We start from the raw sequence: 26025 nt of genomic DNA, 5'->3' as shown, positions 1-26025 counted from the left end.
ATCACTCTGGCACAGGTGCTCGACAGATTAATTATTTAGTTTATATCTTGCAGCTTACCCCTGTAGAGCACTCTGGGCACTAAAGCACTTTAGGCACTACGTCCTAGGCTACTATGGTTTTTATCTCTACACTCTTTGTAGTACCACCGTCATTCCTGGTCTCTGACTGGTCGGCCACCCCTGCTCTAGGTCATGTGACTCAGTGCAGCTTGGGAGAACATTGCGCAATAAACATGAGTGGTCGTCTCCCAATCGAAAGGTTGCAGGTTCAATTCCCATCTCTGCCTGCCCACATGCCAAAGTGTCCCTGGGTTAGGGTAGGGAGGGTAGGGTTAGAGTCATGCGCAGTGAGTGATTCAAGTGTGACGTCATCGAGTGCAATCCAACATGGTGGCACCCAGCTTGTAATACACACCTTTCCGTCCGACGGAAAGAAAAACAAAACAAAGAAACAAAAGGGAGATTAAGATCGCCCACAACGCTGGAAGAAGAAACGATTGAAGATCTTCAAGCCTACTTGGACGAGTGCTACGACCGTCTCGTGATGCCCAAGACTCCGCAGACCTCATCTTCCAAAACAAGCCGCCAAGAGCCGTCTCCACCCGTGGCTTCCTCGCCGTCCAAACAGTTCGAGGACATCCTGGACAGCATTAACACCAAGCTGTCCAGCTTCGATGCCCGGCTCGCTCTGGTCGAGGTGCTCTACCGCGAGTTTCAGGCTCTCCGGGACTCGCTGGAGTTCAGTCAACAGCAAGTGGTAGAATTGACCGCTGAGAATCAGGGACTTCGGGTCGAGGTGAAGTCACTTAACAAAGGACTGACCGGGCTGACGCAGGAGAACAAGAAGATGAAGGAGTCTGTCCTCGATCACCAGAGTCGGAGGATGTGGGACAACCTCGTCTTCGCGGGACTGCCCAAGCGGGCGGAGGAGGAAGCCGAGACATGTGTTACACCCCGAGGAGGGAAGGAACATATTATGAAGGACACAGGGAAACGGTTTGGATTTTTACAATTTTTATTTACTTAATTTTCTTTTAGTTTGCTCGTTGGTTTTAATTCCAAAAAATTGTTGAGCCTGAAAAGAAAGCGGGTTAAGTAAAGACCAGAACCCGACAAAAACCCAGAACCACCCCGTGTCCTAAACTACTAAAATACCAAAAGAACAGGTACCTGGTGGGCTGGCACAACAAAACAAACACATGCGGTACCGGCCAACCCTGTACAGGGCCTTAAGAGCCGGTACCAACACCCAATCTAAGAAAAGAAAAAACAAAATCTAATTCTGAAGGGAGAAATAAAAAGCGAAAACAGGATCACCGGTCCCACCAGGGAAAAAGGATCTAACCTAACCCCAAACAAGACGAAGGCAGCCGCCTGGCGGCGTGTCCGAACTGGAGTGAGCGAGAGAGGGAGCCCACAGCGCTTCAGACACCACCTATTTATAGGCGGAGAGGCGGGCTTTAAAGAAACCTACCAAAATAATAAAAATCAAAAATACAGAAATAACCCCTCAAGAAAACTAATAAGGGAATATAGAGATAAAATTACCTCAAGCAAAAAAATGTTACTTTATATATAAAAAACAAAATAAGGAAACAATCATCTTGACGTCTCAACGGAAGTAGAATAATAAGAAATAGGAAAAACCTTACCTGTTACCTACCAATATTATTTATATATTATTTGCTATATTGTTATAGTAATAATTATCTTGGACTTGCACCGTCAGTGCTGGAATATAAAAAAGAGAGAAAGGGAAAAAAAAGAACTCGTCACCGTTAAATGTCACCTCTGGGTTTGAATTGGTTCTTTTTCTGTTTTTGGTTTCTCACTTTTCTTTCTATTTCTACACCCCCTCCCTTGTTTTGATAACAATACATGTCCACTGTTTTCACCACATTAAAACCTCCACATCACATTCCAACTGTCACGATATCACACACTCATATATTGGCAGACACAAACTCCTGTGTGAACAGCCAGTCAGACTTCAGGATCTTAAAAACACACGCACAGACATGCACGCACACACTCGCGCACGCACACACACACACATACAAACACGCACGCATGCACACACATGCACACAGTCGCACGCACGCACGCACACACACACACACACACACACAGTCGCACGCGCACACACACACACACACACACACACACACACACACACACACACACACACACACACACACACACACACACACACTAGAAGAGACACCTAGAAGATGAGTGTAGAGAGGAACACGTTCAGGTTTGTCACCTGGAATGTACGAGGAATGGGCACGCAATTAAAAACACAAAAGGTTTTTGAACACAAACAAACTCCAGGCAGACATTGTCTTGTTACAAGAGACACACTCCTACCACAGGACATCACAAATTCATTTCACCACAATTCCCTCACACATACTCAGCTTGTTTTAACTCCAAGCAGAGAGGTGTAGCTATATTAATCAACAATAAAATACAATTCTCTTGTAAAGACACAATCACAGACCCAGAGGGAAGATTTATAATTATTCACATCTCTCTTCAGAACATAGAGATGTGTATCACAAACATCTATGGCCCAAATGTTGATGGCCCTCCTTCTATCATAATTTCTTCACCACCCTCTCAACACACTCTGACAAAACACTGATAGTGGGAGGAGTCCGCAACACAGCCCTCAATCCAAACACAGAGTTAGTAAAGCAGCAAACACCCGACACTGGGAATCTACAGACATTGTCCAGCAGTACATGAGGACAATGAGGTGTCCACTCTCACCATCTCTCTTTACAACTTTTATCGAACCACTAGCAGCAGCCATGAGACAGAACCATAACATAAAAAAATACAAACAGTAAATGTAACACATAAAATATGTCTCTATGCAGATGATGTGCAACTTTTCCTGCAAAAGGTAGACTTCTCTTCCAGAAACAATAAGGTTAATAGACAGATTCTCCTCAATCTCAGAATATTCTATAAATTGGAATAAATCAGTTGTCTTGCCTATTAACTCTATATTTCAGCACACACCTAACACCCCACTCAAACCAGGGATCATCAAATACCTCGGCATTAACATCTCAGCCAAGCTCTCAGACTTGGTGCACTTAAACTACACCCCCCTTTATTAAAACATTGGAGGACCTCAATCTATGGAGAACAGTTCCTATTTCACTTCTGGGGAGAGTAGCAACAATCAAAATGATGGTCCTGCCTAAAATTAACTCCATCTTCTCAATGATCCCAACAAAACCACCAAAAACCTGGTTTAACACTCTTGATTCTCATGTCTCAACATTCTGATGGAAAAACAAACCATCACGTATAAGTTTAAAAACACCACAGAACACCAAGATCCAAGGTGGCTTAGAACTTCCAAACTTTTATAATTATTATCTGGCCAATACATGACTTTATGTTGTAAAATGGATTAATCAGAAAACCTCAGATGAAGCTGGCTGGACGTTGAAAAAACATTCTGTGAAGATCTCCAAACCAGAGATCTTCCCTTCTTCAGTCCTGTCATCAAAAAACACAGCTGCTTTAAAAGCATCAATATAAACACATCGCTGACATCTTGGGGGGAATTTCTTAAAATTAATGGATTTCCCCTGCAAACTCACGCCCTCTGGAACAATCCTGACATCCTGCAAAGAAAAAAACCAATAAACTTCCCAAGATGGCAAAATAAAGTAATAAGAACAACTTCTCTCCAGTAACTCTTTTATTCCATTTAATGAGCTAATTGAAACATATGGTATCAGTCAAAACAACTATCTGAAATATGTTATGCTTAAGTCAATAATACAAACTAAGTTCAAACTAGAACAGATTGACCTGAACTTACCTCAGACAGTGACAAACCTCCTGAAGATCTCAGCACCTAAACCACTTTCTAAAATTATCTCAATCCTGTCAGGTTCAAATATCTCAATATCCCTTCCCACCTTCAAATGGGAAGAAGATCTCAACATCAACAGAGACCCAACGTTTTGGTCACAAATCTGTACAAATACATTCAAAATGAGCAAAAACACCAATATACAGCTCATACAATACAAGGTATTGGGGGGCGTGCATGCAGCCGCATTGACGCGTCGCTCGGTCTCCCTGCTGCCGCTATGTTGGAGGAAGGGCGGGGAGGGCAGAAAGCAGTGAGTCTGATCCTGGTCTCCCTGTCTCTGTCCAGTTTAGTTCATCGTCTGATGACATGAAACAACCTTGGATAGTTCTGATTCAGAAACAAAGTTCCAGGCGGATCGGGGATGAGAAGATAAGGAGGATGGACGGAGCGTCAGTCAGCACAAACATTCTGGAGAAATAGAGAGATAATCCAGCCTTGGACGACTGGCTGTCTGGGGGAGTCGATGTCAATAACAATTGTTTTCGGTCAGGCTGAGCACAGTTTCTCTCGGCCTTGAAAGTCCTCAGTCTCTCTGCAGTGTCCAATATCCAATATGGTGGCCCTTTAACTTCTGAGCCGAGCTGTCAACTTCTCCATGTTGGATTCCATCCCGCATAGACGTTCAAAAGTCGCATCCTGCTTGCTTTTGAGCTTGTTTATCGTCTGAGCCTGAGTGTTGAGAGCTCTGCACAATCCCTCAGTGATGCCTGGCAGCCTTCCCAGAACAGCTGCCGGCGTCATACGAACTTTGTGATAGATCAGAAAACTGCCAGCTCCAATCAGCAGCATACCTGTTATCGTAATTCCAACTATGTAGACGTCTTCTACGTCCTCGATGGAAAGATTAGACAGGCACACGCTCCTCCAGGAGTCCAACGTGTGTCCGGCAGTAAACGTTCCGTCGGGACAGGAGGCCTCTCCTTTGCCCATTCTTTTTGTCGCAAAAAATGTGCTCGATTGCATTGAGACGAGCTGATCAAATCCCTAATTTTGGTTTGGATAGAGATGTAGAGAGAGGCTCCTACTAGATTCTGACAAGAGACAATACAAGACAAGGCGCAGCAAGCAGGAAGATAAGGGGAGGGCGAGGGAGAGAAAAAGTGTCCGCCTTCCTTGAGAGCAGCAAGAGAAGCAAAAAATGGTGTCACTCGTTAGTGCTGCAGGAATGATCGAAATGAAGCTCTGCTCTCCTCTTCTGATTGGCTGATTGTGTCCTCTGCTGTCCAATCCTGAAGCTGCTCAGCGTTCTCCTCTCACAGCCTCACTGAGCAGTCAAACTCTGGATCTTTGTTCTCACACTAACTGTGTTTAGTATAAACGTGCTTGAAGCAGCATGGACTCACTCCAACCATCTACTGACCTGAGAGTCTGCAGGCTGCAGTCTGGACTCTGCTGAAGACCAACAAGCTGCTGCGCATGTGAATGCTGCAGCCGGTTGTAACGCAGGTCAAGTTCCTTCAGGTGGGAGGGGTTGGACTTCAGAGCTGAGGCCAGAGAAGAACAGCTGATGTTTGACAACCTGCAGCCCCTCAACCTGAATAAAGAGAGAAAGCAGCAGAATGAATGAGGAGAACCAATCAGATGTGTTGATGGAGAAATGAGCAGCTCCACTTTACTGTGTCCTGATCAATGAGCTCTTCTGTTGTTGTGGATCTTCATCACACTCATCCTCCACATGTCAGCACAACATTTCCACTCCTCCTCATGTCCACACACATCAGTAACAAGATGCTGAGCTCAGTCCATCTCTCACTGCAGGATCAGAGTCTCACATCACAAACATTTCACCTTCTAACAGTAACAGACAGTCAACTGACCTCAGAGTCTCCAGACAACAGAGTGGACTCTCCAGAAAACCACACAGCTGCTCAACTCCTGAATCCTGCAGCCGGTTCCCACTCAGGTCCAGATGTTTCAGATGTTTCAGGAGGGAGGGGTTGGACTTCAGAGCTGGGCCCACAGAAGAACAGCTGATCTCTGACAAACTGCAGCCCCTCAACCTGAATAAAGAGAGAAAGAAGTGAGATTAGAGGACAAAGTTTGATGTTGAAGTCATTGAGACTGAAGAAGGTTCAGACTGGAAGAGTTTAGAAATGTAAAGTCCAAACAGCTGAAGCCACCAGGAGGAGAAGAGTCTCATCAACATGCTGCTTTACTAGTTTGGTGGCTGCTGGTCAGCCAACATGACAACCTGCTGTTTTGCTGCTGAATTACTTCTGTGGTCGTTAAATTCGGCTTTACAAAGTAAATCAAATGACTTTCTCTTTCTCAATCAGCCTTAAGGTAGCTTCTTGCAGTGAAACTTCCTGCTTTAATATTATTCCAGTTGGTATCGTGCTGCTCTGTAGTCACAGTGCTGCACCCAGAGACGCCGCACATGCTGCTGCTCCAGTAAAGTAGTTTTAAAAAAAAGTGAAAGAAACTGCATTAATTCCGTTAAAGTTTAGGAGAAAATTAATGGATTAATAAGTTATTCTTTCTCCAACTTCTTTTCAGACATGCAACCTAATTTTATTTCTGCTGTTTCTTACTGAGTTTAATAGGTGAAATAATTAGTTGATTGTTCTGCACTGTTGATTTTAACATTTGAATATGAGCATGTTTGAATTAAAAAATGAAACAAAGCACCCCACAGACCCTAGATGAGTAATGAACACAGATCTGTTCTGAGAATTGCCACGACAAAACTAACACCAGACTTCGATTTCACTGTCAAAACAGGGTCATCAACACACTGTTCCCACTAAAAGTAAATTTAAGTATAAACAACAAAATTACTTTTTATAAATGGACTCACTTATATAGCGCCTTTTCGCTGACAACAGCCCCAAAGCACTTTACATAGCCCATCACGTTCACCCACTCACACACCATTGGAGGCTGCAGCCATGCAAGGCGCTGTCACTCCAATGGGAGCAGTTTGGGGTTCAGTGTCTTGCTCAGGGGAGAGATGGGAATTGAACCTGCAACCTTCCAATTGGGAGACCATGTATGCATCTGGTGCTGACCCTAACCCGTTTTCTCACCCCTGCTTTGAAATGTGGAGCTCCACACGGCTCTGCCACAGTCTTGTGGTTTCTCATGGAGATCCTCAGTGTGGATCATCTCATATCAGCCTCACGTCTGACCTTTAGTGTCAACACAACTTTCACTCCACACAAACTCAAACTCACACATCACAAACATTTCTCCTTCTAACAGTAACAGACAGTCAACTGACCTCAGAGTCTCCAGACAACAGAGTGGACTCTCCAGAAAACCACACAGCTGCTCAACTCCTGAATCCTGCAGCCGGTTCACACTCAGGTCCAGATGTTTCAGATGTTTCAGGAGGGAGGGGTTGGACTTCAGAGCTGAGGCCACAGAAGAACAGCTGATCTCTGACAACCAGCAGAACTCCAACCTGAATAAAGAGAGAAAGAAGTGAGATTAGAGGACAAAGTTTGATGTTGAAGTCATTGAAACTGAAGAAGGTTCAGACTGGAAGAGTTTAGAAATGTAAAGTCCAAACAGCTGAAGCCACCAGGAGGAGAAGAGTCTCATCAACATGCTGCAGAGCTCACTCCATCTCTGTGCCCCCAACAGCTAATTAGAACACACACACACACACACACACACACACACACACACACACACACACACACACACACACACACACACACACACACACACACACACACACACACACACACACACACACACACACACACACACACACACACACACACCTCAGCGTCTCCAGTTTACAGTTTGGACTCTTCAGTCCATCACACAAAAGCTTCACTGATGAATCCTCCAGGTGGTTGTAACTCAGGTCCAGATTGTTGAGATGGGAGGGGTCAGACTTCAGAGCCGAGGAGATCACTTCACAGTGAGAATCAGACAGGGAACAGTGAAAAAGTCTGCAATGACACACAGAGAGGACAAGAAGTTATGAGAGAGGACTCTTTGTTGGACTCAGAGCTTCAGATCATCTTCTCTGGGTTTGACTTTGGCTTCATGTGGACATGAAGGAGAGAACATGAAGTTCCACGTGTCTTTTTCATGTCCTGAGTTCAAATGTTGAAGTGAAGCTGTAGAGTGGAGCTGAATGTCCTGGTCTGGTGCTTGAATACATGCATCCAAGAATCGATACTTCTGAGACATAATGAGCGTCTTTGATGGTCAATTTCTGTGATCGATCTTGAGAGTTTTTATTAAAATACACACTTGTGATTTAATCCACGCTACCTTAAAGATATTTCTCTTATTAGAATCCTTTTTCATTCTAGTTGATGGGACGATTTCTTCGGTGTGTCATAGAACTGTACTATGGTGGTACAATTACCCCAACCTGCCCTGCTGTACAAATACCCCAACCTGGGCCAATGTCCAACAAGTTGTTGTATCCTGCGAGTGTCCAAGAGAACGAGTCTACTTCTTCTACCATAATTCAGTACTGCCGGGGACGTGTGTTTGCAATGCGCTGCCCCCTGCTGTTTGGGAGCGGGAGCCGCGTGTAGTATAAATGGTTAACTAGTTCTCTCATGCTGATTCCGCACATCGAAGTTCCGCACGTCACGCATGAAACAGCCTTTAGAGTGGCAGTGGGTGTCGAGTAAAACAAACAAAAAAAATATCTCTTCTCTCTCATTGTTGAAGACACATTTCTCACTCAATCCTATTATATTATACATCAAAATACAGCTACAGCCCTTGTGCTTCAAATAAGGAGCCACTTTTGTTTGTAACAACAACAGGTCTCTCTAAAAATGCATTTGCTTGCAGTGAGTCCAAGATTACCTCCCATGTATTTTAAGGGAGACATTTTATCACCGAAAGACCAAAGTGCAGACATGCATCTCAACTGTTAGCTGGGAAATGGAACATTCTACAAACAAGACATGCTGTGACACTCGTCATGTCAAAATAGAACTACAAATGAACCTGGAACCTTATTTAGGTGTTCCGGCTCCCCGGGGACACTTTTGGCCGGAACACCTAAAAAGGCAAAACAAAGAGGTAAGAACATTTCAATCACTCACGTTTTTAGATGAACAATCTTACTTACTATTTTCTTCACGCAGGTTTGCGCCTTCTACAAACAATAAATAACTAATAAACTTAAAATGTGTATGTGTCTTCCTTTGAAAACACATGTTCAGAGCCTATGTAATGGCCACTGCCCTATTACACAGGCTCACAATAATTCGGTGAGGTTCTTCTGATGCTCACAGTTCAAGACTTTTTTCAAATAGGTCTGACGGTTCTCGAACAACCTTAAAGGTTCGAAGCCTCCATATTCCACTGAGTCCTTTTTGTAAGCCTATTTACATCTGCATATCAGTTGTTAATATTTTATTCTGTATGACAAAAACCTTAACACTGACTTTTTTTTTTTAGCTTTTGTAAGTCAAATGCTGAAACTGTACATTAATATGTGTAATGTCTATTGTAAATACATGAATGCCATGCAGGGACATCAAGGGCTGGAGGCAGCGAATCAAAGTGAGGGAGGGACAGGAGCAGAGCAACAGGTAGGAGAGACATATGACAGCATATTTTACAAAAGTTAACAACAAAGTAAAATAATTTAATTGCTTGCTTGTAGTAAGTTCAAGCTTATTGGAGCTTTATTGGCTCCAATAAAGTCCAATATGAGTCAAACCATTTGTCCCTTTGGCTCAGGACAGTGTTTTTCAACCTTCTGTGTGTCATGGTGCATGTTTGACCCTGAAGAAATGTGAGAGGTATCACTTTGATTTATTTTTGATGGCCAGACTTTTGCACTGAACCAGTGGTTGGAGAAGAACAAATCTTCAATATTAGACTTAGTTTTGGCTACAAGTAATCGACAGCGAGGAGAGGCTGCCATTGGGAATCCAAAATGGCCGACCATATGGCTGCTTCCTTAATATCGCCGCCACATCGTTCCGCCATTTTGTTCTGAATCACCACCCCAGCGCCACTCTCGGTGGGAGGCGGTAGTACATGAAATATGGCCGCTTCCTGCAGGTCGCCGCCATTTTGTTCCAAAGCACAATCACAGCGCCACTGTCGGTGGGAGGCAAGAGTACATGATCCGCAGTGCGACCTTGCTTCTCCAGAATTGAAACCCCGCCAGTGCGGTATCAAGATGGTGGCTCACGGGCGCTGACATACTTGTTTGCGGGCGCTGACATAGTTGTTAGCGGTCGCCGCCATAATGGCGCACGGTCAGCGCCATACTATTCTCAAAATTGAAACCCCGCCAGTGCGGTATCAAATAATGGCGGCGTAAGGGCGCCGTCATACTTGTTTGTGGTTGCCGACATGCTTGTTTATGGTCACCGCCATACTTGTATGTGGTCGCCGCCATATTTAAAAGGCAGAATGACGTCAGTGGCTAAAGTTGGCTATAGTTAAAGTTGGATAAAATGTCCAGTTCTGGGAAGCACGAGTACACTGAAAGGTACATCCAGGTAGATTGTATCTGAATAAAGCTCAGAGAGTATTTATAAGGTCCAGAGCCAAGCGGATTGAGGAAGGAGAAAACACCATCATATTCATTAACTTCTGCTTCACGGGGGTGACAGTCACCCAGATCACATCGCACCAATTAAGAACCTTCCTGCAGGTGGTGAGCCCACAGGAAGGTGGCGCCCGGCGTGGGACACAAACCCACTACCTAGAGAACGTTAGTCTCATGCTCTACCAACTGAGCTAGCCGGGCGACCATCATATTCCACATTCAGCCTAGAAAGAAAAGATTCACTCTCATGAATACTTAGAACCAAAAAGTATAGTGAAGGAGATCTTGAATTTCTTTAGATTCCTGTATGATTCTTCTTATTCTAAACAAAATGCTGAATTACTTTAAATCATTTATTACTGTAAATGATGAAACCTTTATGTGAGGAGGATTTAAAATGAAGTATCATCATGAAAACAGCCTCTGACTGATCTCCAGGCTCAGATGGAATCACTACAAACCTTCTGAAAAGAAATGAAAACATTGCTATTTGAGGCAATAATGTATGACTAGAAATAAATTATTGACAATGAAACAAGGTAGAATTATTTCAGGATGTCTATTTGTCATATTTCCTTACCTTCAGGACAAAATAAGAAAAGTGTCACATCTAACTCCACTCTGCTCTATTCTAAATTCTGCTTTACATTTACATTTCACTTCACTGCACCTGTGTCATTTTATAGCCCAAATTGTCGGCGAGCCATGTAACATAAGTTTATTCTGTATACACCTGCTGCGTACATGATTGACTAAGTTGTCTAACTCTCTCTGAGCCTATTTCAGCAACACACTGCAGCTGTAACCACAGTGAAGCTCAGGGTCAGAGGTCAGAGGTCAGCTACCAAACTGATCTGCCTCCTTCATTCATCCTGTGACAATATGTGGCTGCATGAAGCAAAACAAAGGACCAGAATGGAGAATAACTGTAGTTTCTTCAGCAGGAAAGGAGGAAATGTCCATGACAAACCTTCAACAAATACCTATGACACCTTTAAAAGAATAAAACCATCATAAAGCATGTCATAGTTCTTTATTATATATACAATCACTGGGCACTTTAACAGAGAAAACCCAACAAATCCACATGAGCAAGCGTGAGCGACTGTGGAAAGGAAGAACTCCCTCTAACAGGAAGAGACCTGCAGAAAGCAGACTCAGAGGTGGAGGCTTCCTGCTGGCCGGGTGGGGTGAGAGGACAGAGGATAGAGGAGAGGACAGACAGATAGATAAGAGAGAGATCCACCCGGAAGACTGATCAGGACAGGAGGCTTCAATCCACCTTCAGCTCCACTGTCAGACATCCGGCAGGGAGGTTGAGAGACAGACTACAGGAGAGAAAGGCAAATGTTAGTGACATGTAATAGTGACATGTAATAGTGACATGTAATAGTGGTGAATAAAAAAGGAAAGAAGCTCAGTTTAGGTCCTCCAGCAGTCTTAACCTCTGGCAGCTTCACTAGAAAATGGTCTCAGGTGTCCTGAAGCAGCTCTCACTGTAAACTTTAATAGAAAAGTCTTCATCCTAACCTTCAAATTAGAGGCTGTGTCAGACTCTTTAACTGAAACTGGGATCTGGTTCCACATCAGAGGAACCTGAAAGCTGAAAGCTCTGCCTCCATTCTACTTTTAGAAAACCTAGGAACCTCCAGTGAGCCAGCACTCTGAGAACCAAGTGTTCTTCTGGGGAGATATGGGACCAGCAGTTCTTTAAGATCTTTTGAATTAGTTGAAGACTTTTTAAGCAGTGACCTGGACCCCCTGATAATAGGGAGTTACAATAGTTACTCTGGAAGTAAATGCATGGATTAGCTTTTCAGTGTCACTCTATCAATATATTCTTGATTTTAGAGACATTATTCAAATGTAAATGTACAGATTCCAATAGATAAGATGGTGATGAGCAACAGCAGTGCAGCTTCACACTACTATCAGGTGAACACAGGAAGATATACGATTACTACTACATCACCGGATGTGTTCAGACTCTTGTTCATCATGTACGGTTGGTTACCCTGTGAGAGGATGTTAGAACTTTCTCCCACTGGCTATGATGACCTCTGCCTCAAGCCTTGTAGGACCTTCGGCCATCAGGATGTTGATGAGGATCTGAAAAACATTGACAAGGTGTATGTAGATAGCTTTCCAAAAACTCAAAATATTGAGCACTCTACTTCTATGATGTCCTCCATTCCATTGATCATCTTACTTCTGGGCAGCAAAACATCAAAACGTAATGGATGAGTCTCCGGTCCTCCTTCTGGATTCCTGTGACTTCTTCCATCTCCTTCAGCATCTCCAAGATCTGCTGCAATACAGAGGAAGACAAGTTAACAAATCAAACTTATGTTAAGTAAAAACTCTCAAACTTGATTGATGAGATGTTTTCTTACCTGCTGCTCACTGAAAGGCAACATCCTCAGTTTGAGCTGCTGCTTCAGGGAAAGTGATGCTGACGGCATCTTCCAGAGGTTTATTCTGTCTGAACAGACCCTCGACCCCATGAGATCATCATGTAAGATCTGAAGACAAAGAGCAAAGAGAGAACATATATTAGCTCTAGGGAATAGAACCACTAACAGCACAGTTTGTTTCACTCACCTTGATCTGCTCTCTGGAGAATACAGTCAGGATCACCCACCTCAACACCTCAATCATCCTGCAGAAAAATAAAATGAGTTAAAATGAGATAAAAAGCAGCACCAACTGTGACATTTACACTTTGATTAAAGTCAAAACTACTGGAGTTTATTTGTTCCTGTCATTTAACAAAAGGAATCAGCACACTGTTGAATCAGCTGACATTTTGCTTTCACAAGGTGATCATCAAACTGCTCTATTCAACACAAAGGAGTGCAGCTCAATATGTCAGCCAGGTGTTTCACTCATTTTTGCCATACCACCTGCATCGATTGAACTACTGAACCAACTATCGTAGTACCTGTGCTCTCTTTTTGGGTGTTGCATCCACAGCTGAATGATGCATTGGGAAAATTTGTGGATTTTCCAGCACAATGGACATGAAGCCAGCCTCTGCAAACTGTGACCTCCACCCATTCTCCACCCATTCCAGAATGTAAACACGTGGATATAAAATCCTGCAAAACAATAATTAAAAAAAAAAAAAATTATTTCCTTTATGTCTTATAAATAAAGAATCAGACAAAAAAAAACTTAATATGAATTATCTGAATCCTACACACACACACACACACACACACACACACACACACACACACACACACACACACACACACACACACACACACACACACACACACACACACACACACACACACACACACACACACACACACACACACACACACACACACACACACACACACACACACACACAATGAACCAATGGCTGGAGACAAAGCAATACTCTCACATCATTTCACGAGGCAGAGGCTGAGGAATCAGATGGATTAGGTGTGATCTTTTTATCAGTGGATATGTAGGTGGATGAGTGATGGTTCATGTGTGTTACATGTTGTTAGTTCAAACTAAAAGCCAACAAGGCTGAGCAGAGTCTGGCTCCATACTGGCAGCCTGAGTGATGCGGTTGAAGGAGTGAGAAGGTCCTTTTGCCATTTCTTTTCATTTCAACAAACAGCTTTTCAACCCACATTTACTTTAGCAAGTTTCCTTGTGGTAATAAATTACACGTTTTTAATAAACCAACACATGGGACAAAGATAGAAAGAGCAACATAAACATTCGAGCTGATCTTACGTGCATTGCTCCTAACAAAACTATAAAACTATTCCTACTCTTATTAATACTGATATAACTACAGCTACCATTTCATTCTTATTAGTGCAGGCTGATATTTTCTAAATAAACAAGAAAGCAATTGTTTACCTTAACAGAAGACAATCCTTTACTCTGTTGAGCTTCGAGTACACGTGTGAAGAATCCAAAGACGAAAAAACAAATGTGCGCCAATTTAATTTACGTCGAGTGGGTCCCACCACGTCACTTCCGGCATTTGCGTGTCGTCTACGTAACTTCCTGCAAGTTTGGTCCGCACGTCACTTCCTGTGGGTCGGCTTTCGTGTAGGTATCTTCCTTCAGGTTCAGTCCATTTCGTCACTTCCTGTGGGTCGGCTTCTACATACGTCACTTCCGGCGCGTCATTTTCGTCCATGCTTCCGCAGAGCACCATTTCAAGATGGCGGCGACCGAGAAATAAATATGGCGGCGCCCGCAACACCGCCATCTTGGTTTTCCCCACTGGCATCTCTTGACAGCGAGAGGCATGCAAACAAAATTTCCTCTGGAATTCTCTAGTTAATAATGTTCCTGCTGTGCCTGACATGAATCATTTTATCAGATTGTTTACAGTCTAAAGAAGACAAAGAGAACATCTGCTTATTTAAGAAAAATTTATTTAAATGTCAGTTTCTGTGACGGTTGTTGAAATGAATTTCGGGAGTGGAATTTAACATATTTGTATATAATACTGTTGTCATGATACCAACATTTTGGTATCAATACCGATACCACCATGTATTCCGATACTTTCGATACTTTTCCAAATAAAAAGAGAACACAGTTCTACATCCTTGTGGATGTAGCAGCAGCCATTTCTCTCTCTCTCTCTCTCTCTCTCTCTCTCTCTCTCTCTCTCTCTCTCTCTCTCTCTCTCTCTCTCTCTCTCTCTCTCTCTCTCTCTCTCTCTCTCTCTGTGTGTGTGAGATGCACTCGATTTCTTTTTACGGTCGTTTGAGTCAGTTACGCATGCGCACTCTCACATGGACACAAACTCCATGTCATTTACACATGCGCATCCGGTATTCTTTTAAAAGTACAAGCTTGGTTGGGAGAAGATTGTTTTGAAAATACGTTGTTTTGACTTTTATTTTGAAGTTGTGTCCAGGAATGTTGTTGGTAAATAAGGTCGAGTATGAAGTGCAGTTGCGGATCTCGGGTCAGAGCGCGAGAGCGCACCCCGTCTGGGCCGGGTTTTTTTTTTTTAACACCTCTCGGAAACCGGAGCTCATTAAAAAAAGAATAATGAAAAAAGAAATAAAAAAAGAAACCGGAGCGCTGTTTTCCGCACTTTCGATTGTCCAAAACATCCTGGGCCCTGTATAGTATCGTTTTAAAGGTACCACAATACCAATACAGTACCTGTATATCGAACAACCCTAGTATAGAATTTGAATATCACAGACAATAACGGATTTAATATGAACTACAATATGAAGGACGATTGGCAGCCCACGTTTATACAAATACTGAAAACTGCCAATCTCATGAGGTTATTGTTTAAATTTTGTCACAGCATTAAAATTTGTGAAAACATTCCAGAATAAAATATTAAAATGTTCATTTTTAATGATGGAAATACGATTGAAACTACATAATGCTAAATGTACCATTAATAGCTGAATAATAATTTATGATACCTAATCTGACTCGTCAACTGGTCGCTTCTTGATGACAGATTATTGAGGAACATCTCCACAGAGGAACTCCAGGAACTACATTCTACAGACATCACTGAGATATTGGATCATGATAACATATTGACTCACTCAGCCTTTCTGCACTTCCTCACAGCCGGGATCAGCCTCCTTCGTCCCTCCGCTGATGTGTTGTACTTGTACAGGTCCAGCTCGTCCAGGACCTGGTCTGACATCTGCAGCATGTAGGCCAGAGCTGAGCAGTGGACCTCAGAGAGTCTCCTTGATCTGATGTCTGACTTCAGGACGTCTTGGATCTCCTGATGTACTGAGACGTCCTTCATCTCTGTCAGACAATGGAAGATGTTGATGCTTCTGTCAGGGGACATTTTATCACTGTTGATCTTCTTCAGGTTCTTGATGACTCTCTGGATGGTTTCTGGACTGTTCTTTGTCCGACCCAGCAGACCTTTTAAGAGTCTCTGGTTGGATTTCAGAGAGAGGCCATGAAGGAAGCGGACAAACAGGTCAAGGTGACCGTTCTGACTTCTGAGGGATTTCTCCAGGACTTTATTCAGGAAATCATCGAGAGATGTGAAAGCATGATCTACTTCAAAGAAGGTCTGCAGTACGTCTGTCTTCTTGTTGGTGAAACAGTGGAACAAGTAGACTGCAGCCATAAACTCCTGAACACTCAGATGGACGAAGCTGTAGACAGGTTTCTGGAAGATCACAGACTCCATCTTGAAGATCTCAGTACAGACCCCAGAGTGCAGGGCGGCCTCAGTCACATCCAGACCACATTGCTCCAGGTCTTCTTGGTAGAACATGATGATTCCTTTCTCCAGATGTTCCAAGGCCAGCCTGCCCAGCTTCAGAAGAACCTCCTTGTCAGCCTTCGTCAGCTCCTGTGGACCTGTCTCATGTCCTTCGTGGTACTTGAGCTTCTTCCTGTGTGTCTGAAACAGCACAAAGTGGGAGTACATGTCAGTCAGGGTCTGGGGCAGCTCTCCTCTCTGCCCTGTGGTCAACATGTGCTCCAGAACTGTAGCAGTGATCCAGCAGAAGACTGGGATTCCACACATGATGTGGAGGCTCCTGGATGTCTGGATGTGGGACATGATTCTGTGGCTCAGCTCCTCATCACTCAGTCTCTTCCTGAAGTACTCCTCCTTCTGGGCGTCGGTGAAGCCTCGCATTTCTGTCAGTCTGTCCACACATGATGGAGGGATCTGATTGGCTGCTGCGGGTCGGGAAGTGATCCAGACCTGAGCCGAGGGCAGCAGATTCCCCCGGATGAGGTTTGTGAGCAGCAGGCTGACTGAGGACTTGTGTGAGACGTCGACCACCAGCTGGGAGCTGCTGAAGTCCAGAGACAGTCTGCTTTCATCCAGGCCGTCAAAGATGAAGAGCAGCCTGCAGACAGCCAGCTCCTCTGCCGTCACCTTCTGTAAGGCTGGATGGAAAACATGGAGCAGCATGAGAAGACTGTACGGCTGCTCTCTGATCAGGTTCAGCTCCCTGAAGGAGAGCACCACCAGCACACTGACGTCCTGGTTCTCCAGGCCCTCGGCCCAGTCCAGAGTGAACTTGTGCACAGAGAAGGTTTTTCCACTGCCGGCCACGCCGCTGGTCAGAACCACTCGGATGTGTCTGTGCTGCTCAGCCGAGGCTCTGAAGATGTCCTGACACCTGATGGCAGTGTCATGGAGGCTCTCCTTCCAGGAACCTCTCTCCAGCTGCATCAGCTCCGGTTCCCTCCGGAGCTCCTCGCTGTGTCCCTCTGTGATGTGGACCTCAGTGTAGATCCTGTTAAGGAGGGTTCCTCCTCCTGGTTCATCACTTCCTTCACTCACACGTTCACACCTGCTCCTCACACTCCTCTTATGTTCCTCTAGAACCTTCTGCAGACCGGCACCTGCTCAAAGACAACAACAATCACAAACAAGCTTTCACGTCTCTACAACACAACAAGTCCAGTGAAGACAGACGAGTCCCTCAGGAGACACATGTCCACCCTTACTTGGTGCAGCTCTTCTGGAGCTTTCTGCACACTGAGGACAGCAGGAGGCTCCTGATGAAGAACCCTGGTCCCAGTGTGAGCTGCTGCACTGTCTGCAGACCTGGTGTCCACAGCTCCACCAGACTGGATCCTTCAGGACGTCCTCACACAAAGCACAGCAGGACGGCTGCTGCTCCTCCTCATCACTCCTCTTCTTCTCTCTGTGGCACCGAGCAACATTTACTGAGCAACAAAACACACGGCAAAGACGCAAAGATCCAGCTCCAACCCTCACACTGCTTCAAAATACTGGAACGGAATCTCAGAGTGAGCAAAACAGCTCTGATTTGGGTTTTGAAGAAAGAAAATGAAAACAGAGTTTCTTACTTTGTGGCTGGAAGTTTAGGTTCACCACTGAAGTTTGGTTGAAGTTCTTTGGAGCAGTCACTCTTCAGAGACAACCTGCTGGATCCTGAGTGTGTGAGCTGCTGACTTCTACACACACACACACACACACACACACACACACACACACACACACACACACACACACACACACACACACACACACACACACACACACACACACACACACACACACACACACACACACACACACACACACACACACACACACACACACACACACACACACACACACACACACACACACACACACACACACACACACACACACACACACACACACACACACACACACACACACAGTGACTTGACTTCAGCAGATTCTACCTTCAGAGGGTGACCTGACCTCAGAGTCTCTGGTTGACAGTTCAGACTCTCTGCCCTTTACTGTAACAATCTAACGTCAGACTGATCTAATGTAGTGTCTGTAGTTCCCTGTAGAGTTTGATGCTGTGGCTGCAGGTTTGGTTTGGGTTCAGTGTAATGGTGATGTTCATGTCAAAGGGGGCCGTCCACACGAGAACACCAGTTCATGTCAACACACCGTTTTTGGCTGTTCCTCCACTTGAGGCGGCGTTTTAGAAGCCCGAAAACGGGTTTTATTGAACACGGGTCCCAGTGTGGGGAAATTGTCAAACCCCGGCTCGGCTGTGAGATGTGGATGGCAAAGAAGATCATCCCTGGAAAAAACACGACGTAATCGCCACCCCCCCCCCCCCCCCCCACCCCCCACCGCGGTCCGCAATGTCATCAAATAACCACATCGACGGCGGATTACAAGCTCCGGTCGAGCTGCAGAAGCTCCTGACGCTAGTTAGCCAGAGGAGCAGGGCCAAAGACCTATAGAACTCTGAGTTATATAGAAGTTCATGAGCAGGAGTCTACTTCTATATTTCTACGTACTCCTTGTCTTCTTCTGCATTTTTGGCGTATTTGGTGAATCACAGCGCCCCTAAAGGCCAGTCATATGTACTACATGCCCTGAAGCCTCATGTTGAGCCGTGTTCATTATGACGTGTAGACGGAATTTGTTTTAATTATTGGGGGGGGTTTGGCTTGTGTGGACAAGGCCAAAATCAAATCTCTCTTGCTTGTTTACATCTCTTTGTGTGCAGCGGCCATCTCTCCTGGATCCTCTCCCTCTATAGACTCTCTGGGCCGCAGCCTCTCCCAGCAACCAGTCTGCTCCAAACTGTCAGCTGAGAGCTACATCAGGTCAGTCACAGTGAGAAACTTCTTCACAGCGGCATTGAATCACAAGATGGACTTTAACAAGGATATGGTGACATGTTCCATGCAGTTTGTTAGCTTTTTCAAATTTACATTAAAAATCACAAAGTTCTTACTATTTCAAAATCTATCATAACACACTGAATGGTTTGAACTGAGTAGCAGATTCTTGCGAAAACACAGCCAGTACAAACTAGAATTGCTGAAATAAAAGGAAAACTAACAGGTTCTTACTTTTTTCTACACCCGCAGCCCCACCACCCCAAATCAAAACATATATTTCTAGCAAACGAGATTTTCAATGGGGGTTAAATAAATGTGAGTGCAGCTGTTCAATTAGAACATGCAAACTGCAGTGGGAGCCACGAACCTGCCAAAGTCAGCCTAAAGATCTGTAAAGTAATTGAAATGTCCACACCAAGCTTCGTGGTAATGAATAACTTCTACTCAGCTCCGAACTAGCACACACACAGCAAGGCTTAAAACAGCAAGTACCCAGGGTCCTTTTCGGGCGTTACCCCGGTAACCATACAGTTGTTATTTACGGCACTTAAAGAGACAGATATAAGTATCTCTTATATGACATCGCCCTTTTTCAACTTTTGTTTTTTTTCGTGTCAACTTTCAGCAACAGAAACAAAATTAAAAGTGTCCTGTAAAAGATATGAAACTCTTTCAATAACACAACATTTTCAAAATGTAAACAGCAACATAAACATTGCAACATCAACTACATTCACTTCTCAAAATGTAAACTGCAATACAAACAGTGCAAAATAATTACAAACACCTTCTCTGTTTGTTTTTTTTTAAATCTGTTCTGGGCAGCGTACTTCGTACACCCTTACAGATTCAGTCTTTCAACAGGTCTGCACAGTCTACCTGACCGTGTGTATAGCTGACCATCATGCGTCTGAGGAGGCCAAGAATGGGCAGCAGGCAAAGCAGCGTCTGTAGAAACCGTTGGTTCAGCCCGTTTGACGTTAGCCTCAGGCTGTAGCTGCTGTAGAGATGAAGGTGGAGTGTTATCAGAGGGCTCAGGCACGCACAGCAGGTGACGACGATTGCGCCTCAAAATCGCCCCCTTGTGCGTCCCGATCACATAAGACCTTGGGGTAGAGCTGTCACCAGTAACAACTGCGGGTGATCCCCACACGTTCTGATGGTCCAGTTTGGTGAGGACAGAATCTCCCGGTTTCAGAGATGGCAACGGTTTCGCACCATGGCGCTGATTGAAGTAGAAGGCTTGTTTTTGTTTCTCCATTGCATCTTTACTCCTGACTGCTTGTAAATCCGGCCATTGGGGTTGGAGGTTAGACTCAAGCGTCGGAAGTGTAGTTTTAATCCTTCTCCCCATGAGCAATTCAGCTGGGCTTACCCCTGTGGTGGCACACGGGGTAGAGCGGTAACACATGAGAGCGAGTAAAGGGTCTTTCTGCATCAGAATCCTCTTTGCAATCTGTACTCCTCTTTCCGCCTGTCCGTTCGCCTTCGGGTTATGTGGACTCGAGGTGATGTGTCGGAAGTCAAAGTCACGAGCGAACTCCCGAAACTCCTCACATGCGAACTGGGGTCCGTTGTCCGAAACGATCTGATCCGGGCAGCCATAGCGAGCAAAAAGCGTTTTCAGCTTCAGCACCACCTGTGAGGCAGTAGTTGACGGCATGTGGAGTATCTCGATAAACCTGGAGAATAATCTGACACTACCAGGTAAGTGTGCTTGTTATAATCACAAAGGTCAATTGCGAGTCTTTGCCAGGGCCTGTCAGGCAAAAGGGTTGAGATGAGGGGCTCCCTTCGTTGTGTGTGCTTCATCTCACGGCAGGTTTGACAGGATTCAACTTTTAGTTTAATGTCTGTAGAGATGCCGGGCCACCACACGGATGCATTAGCCCGCTCCCGACATTTAGTCAGGCCCTGATGTCCATCATGGATCCGCTCCAGTATGTCAGCTCTCAAAGTGGGCGGGATCAACATGCGACAGCCTCTTGTGACAATCCCATTGTACTCTGACAGTTCACTTTTGACTGGGTAAAAGTCTCTGATCGTAGTAGGGACATTTCCTACGTATCCTGGCCAACCCGTTTTAATGTACTGCAGTATTGTCTGTAAGCTACTGTCAGCTGCAGTGGCTAGCCTTATGGTCTCCAGTCTTTGTGGTGTGGCTGGCATGCTGCTGATAATAGCTGCAACGTAGCACTCCACATCTGAATGTGTGTCGCTTGCCTCTGCTGTGTACTGTACCGGGCTGCGAGATAGTGTGTCGGCGACAGTGAGAGTCTTGCCTGGTGCATATTCAGCCGTAGGCTTAAACCGCATAAGCCTCATCAGGAGTCTTTGGCAACGTATCGGGACATTATCCAGATCTTTTTTATTCATCAGCGGCACCAAAGGCTTGTGGTCTGTGACCAACTTGAAGTTCTCCAGCCCGACCAGGTATTTCTCGAATCTTTCGCATGCCCAAACGCTAGCCAGACATTCTTTTTCTATCTGGGCATATCTGGTTTTGGCGTCTGACAAGCGGCGAGAACAGTAAGCAACTGGTTTCCAATCCCCCATCATGTTGTTGTAGCAGCACGCCTCCAATGCCATAGCTGCTAGCGTCGGCTGATACAGCTGTAGGTCGGTTCACATCATAAAACTTCAGGATGGAACGCTGGAACGCCTCCTTCTGTGGGTGGTCCCACGTCCATGTAGTCTTGGATCTCAGTAGTTCATATAAAGGCTGGCCCACTGTTGACAAATGTGGAATATACTTTCCCAAGTATGTGAACATGCCCAAGACGCATTTTAAATCCTGGACAGTTTGTGGTTCTGGTAGCTCTTTAATGGCTCTTACTTTCTCAGGATCGGGTTTTACTCCTGACTTGTCGATCACATGACCCAGGAAGTGAAGTTGGTTCCATCTGAACACACACTTGTCTTTATTCAACTTCAGGCCAGCTGACTCGACTCTTTCCAGTACTTTCTTTAGGCGCTGGTCATGCTGTTCTGCTGTGTCGCTGTACACCAGTACGTCATCCATGTAGATGGCCACTCCCTCCAGATCAATCAGGGTTTCAGCCATCTTTCTCTGGAAGATTTCCGGAGCACTCGTGATGCCAAAGGGAAGACGTTTAAATGCGTATCTCCCGAAAGGCGTAATGAACGTTGTCAACTTACTACTTTCCGGGTGAAGAGGAATCTTCCAAAACCCTGATGCCGCATCCAGAGATGTAAACATGGTGGCGCCGCTCAGTCTTGCAGTGATTTCCTCACCAGTTGGAAGAACGTATCTCTCCCTCCTCACAGCCTCGTTTAACCTTTTCAGGTCTACACAAATGCGCACTTTGCCAGTTCGTCTTGGGACTGGTACCATTGGTGCGCACCAGTCTGTCGGCTCAGTCACTTTTTCGATGACTCCGTTCTCTTCCATGCGCTGTATTTCCTCTCTTACTTTCTCTATGAGAGGCAGGGGAACTCTTCGAGCTGTGTGTACTGCGTATGGCTCTGTGTTCTCTTTTAGTCTTATTTTTTCACGGGCTCTGTCTTAAGTGTCCCATGCTCACCAAATGCTTTGTGCACCTCCTCAATGCGCCTAACTAGCCCCATTGAGCATGCTGTTTCTTTGCCTAGCAGGTTATTAGCTGTCTGGCTGTGGATCACATAAACTGGGAATGAGCAGTGCGTTTCTTTGTATTTTACATTTGCCTGAAACTTCCCCATGCAATTTAGCTGACCACCGGGGCTGTGCATTGGTGGAATGTTTGACTGCACCAGTTTTTGCTCAGGGACTAACATGTTAAATGTTTCTCTCTCCATAACGTTTATATCCGCCCCTGTATCAATTTTAAATTTAACTGGTGTTGAGCCAATCACTATCTCTACTGTCCACTGATCACTCTCTCTGCTAGTGTCTGTGACGGCCCCTAGGAAATATGGTGTCTGGCAAACCGTAGCTGTTTCTGTCACTTCTCTGACTGATTTACTGTGGCACATTCTTTCCCAGTGGCCTTTTTTTTTACATTTATTGCACACTGATTTGTTAGCTGGACATTTATCCTGGTCTCTGTGCTTTAGTTTGCCACATTTTCCACATGTTGGCTCTGTTCTTTCGCCAAAATCTCTCTTTTTATTTTTCCACTGCTGTTTTCCTCTGTATGGAGGAGATTTTGCCTGTGAGACCTCCTGCACCGCTGCGCACGCCTCTCCCTGCTGGTGTACCTGCCTGGTCACCTCCTCGGACTGGCGCACGGCCTGAATAGTTTGGGATAATGTAAGCTGTGCCTCCAACTGCAGCTTACGAGACATCTCCTTATCATTAATTCCCACTACTATACGGTCTCTGATGTGCTCCTCCCTCTGCGCCCCAAAGTCACAGTGTTCGGATAGTTCATAGAGAGCTCTGATAAACATTTCAGCTTTCTCACCGGGCCGCTGTATTCTCTGGTGGAAACAGGCGCGCTCGTGGATAACATTCCTTTTGGGGTAGAAGTACTCATCGTATTTTCCTAACACGACGTCAAATGTCTTTTGATCAGCCTCCTCCGCAAAAGTGAAAGCTTTAAAGATGTTTTCAGCCTCCGGGCCCATGGCGTAGATTAATGAACTGACCTGGACCTCTCCGTCTTCCTTGTTCAGTTTCGTAGCCACGCGAAAGCGCTGGAAACGCTGTTTCCAATCACTCCATTCAGTCGGGCGGTCGAACGGGAAACTCTCCGGTGGATTAAAGTTTGCCATCCTCCAGAAGCCGTACGTCCGTCACCAGCTTCTGACACCATGTAAAGTAATTGAAATGTCCACACCAAGCTTCGTGGTAATGAATAACTTTTACTCAGCTCCGAACTAGCACACACACAGCAAGGCTTAAAACAGCAAGTACCCAGGGTCCTTTTTGGGCGTTACCCCGGTAACCATACAGTTGTTATTTACGGCACTTAAAGAGACAGATATAAGTATCTCTTATATGACAAGATCGATAAACCCTGACAGAAAGGAGACATTCACAATGAATGAAGCTCATTTTGAGCAAACAAAAACACCAAGTGTTGAATCTTTTCTTCTGTTTGTTAGGATTTTGCATGTGGACTCTGCAGGAGCAGCTGACGTCTCTTACCTCTCTTCATCCACGTCACACATCTTCAGTCAGACTGAGAGGAAAGCAGCAGCAAGGATCGTCACAAACCTGTTCAACACACACACACACACACACACACACACACACACACACACACACACACACACACACACACACACACACACACACGTTTAGTTAATAACCAACTCCACAATCAAGAATCAAGACGGTCGGTACTCTCAGGCCACGTTTAGATAACAATGTTTCCATGACAACAACTTGACCGTTAAAAAAAGTGTTTGCACTGCAGCAGTGGACACACTGACCACGATGTAGTTACTATGCTGGGCCAGTGGAGGGTGCTGTCGCTTGTTTCTGTAAGGAAACCACGCAGGCATGTGTGCAGAGAATACGCTATAAATGTGAACAAAATCTCGCCCATGAGATTAACAGACATTAGTTTGTCCGTTTCTTTTATATTACTGATTGTTTTCCAGTGAGACACAGTTTTGTGTTTTAATAATAGAGATTTATATGCCACCCCAAGTCCATCCTGGCCAAAACACGGACACGTTTCTGGCTCGTCACTCAGGAGGACTGGTGCTGGAAAACAACAAACCAACTCCAGTCCACTGCTTTTTCTGCTGAGAACATCGTGGGGTTCATTCAGGCAGTAACAAACTTAACCGTCACTTTAGCGTAAGCACAGTGGTTTCGCTTTCACTTTCAACATTAATCATCAGCTCTCAGTGAGACAATATAGAAAAAGGAAACCAAACTTGGCAATTCAGAGCAAATGTGCAACACAATTCATGAAATTATTCACATCCGTCGATTTTTACGGTTCAAGCGACACTTAAATGTGTTAAATGCATATGACGCAGTGAGACATTGAGGAGCAAAAAAACGCATTTTTTTTTTTTTTAGTCCTCGCGTCAAGTCACGTTGGTGCAGGAATCCGAAGGAAACACATGCAGAATTTAATGGAAGTATTTGTAGAAATAACGGTGGTTTATATGTCATAGAAACTTGTAAAAAAAGTGCGTGCGCAACATGCAAATGGGGCTCTCGAAATGGATTATTACATGCACAAATACATGCCGAGTGTCTTCAGTCTTCTGTCTGCATCTTCGTCTGTCGCTCGCAGGTTCAAAGACTTTCCTATTCGAACGTTCTAGAAAACAGTTACCTTAAAAGGAGGAAGCAGGTCTTCTCCGCGGCTGAGCCCTGAAACCACAAACTCACCGCGAGGACGCTCCAGGACGGGTTGCCAGGTCTGACACAGAATCAGCCCACAGTTCAAAACAAACATGTTTTCAGCCATCATTTAACTCTTTGTAGTGCATTATGATCAAATTTCAAATGTAGCCAATACTCATAAGTCCGAAACAATCTGAAACTAAGATTGTCCATGTCTTTAAAAAGCCTCCGCAGTCCTGTCTCCTCCTAATCATTGCACAGGACAAATGTCCTGAAACAAATGTGCTTCCATCAAAAAGGTGA

General features: G+C 44.8%; 1 protein-coding gene across 5 annotated transcripts; it reads right to left on the bottom strand.

Moving 5' to 3' along the window:
* Positions 1-3717: 3717 nt before the first annotated feature.
* Positions 3718-25786, bottom strand: LOC308119945 (protein NLRC3-like). Of its 5 annotated transcripts, none has more exons than XM_080480261.1 (10): positions 25712-25786; positions 24562-24630; positions 18198-18305; positions 17832-18031; positions 15941-17726; positions 7633-7806; positions 7125-7307; positions 5722-5904; positions 5265-5438; positions 3718-5016 (listed from the first exon to the last, which is right to left on the bottom strand). In XM_080480261.1, exons 2-10 carry the CDS (start codon positions 24582-24584, stop codon positions 4929-4931), a joined length of 2919 nt encoding a protein of 972 aa, XP_080336387.1. In that variant the 5' UTR covers positions 24585-24630; positions 25712-25786; the 3' UTR covers positions 3718-4928. The 5 variants fall into 5 exon arrangements, with proteins under 5 accessions (XP_080336387.1, XP_080336388.1, XP_080336389.1 ...); XM_080480262.1 differs by having other exon boundaries at positions 25624-25749; XM_080480264.1 differs by lacking the exons at positions 3718-5016; positions 5265-5438; positions 5722-5904; positions 7125-7307; positions 7633-7806 and adding exons at positions 11370-11722; positions 12409-12503; positions 12604-12702; positions 12788-12916; positions 12996-13053.
* Positions 25787-26025: the final 239 nt, after the last annotated feature.

This window comes from Lipophrys pholis (assembly GCF_963383615.2).
Source record: "Lipophrys pholis genome assembly, chromosome: 14".
Lineage (NCBI taxonomy): Eukaryota > Metazoa > Chordata > Actinopteri > Blenniiformes > Blenniidae > Lipophrys > Lipophrys pholis.
The sequence above is the reverse complement of the archived record's forward strand: the minus strand, read 5'-3'. Positions and strand labels throughout refer to the sequence as shown.

Coding starts and splice junctions, on each gene's coding strand:
- LOC308119945 (XM_080480261.1), bottom strand. CDS start 24,584: ATGTGTGACGTGGATGAAGAGAG. Junction 5,905..7,124: donor TGTTGTCTGGAGACTCTGAG/GTCAGTTGACTG, acceptor CTCTTTATTCAG/GTTGAGGGGCTGCAGTTTGT. Junction 5,439..5,721: donor TGTTGTCTGGAGACTCTGAG/GTCAGTTGACTG, acceptor CTCTTTATTCAG/GTTGAGGGGCTGCAGGTTGT.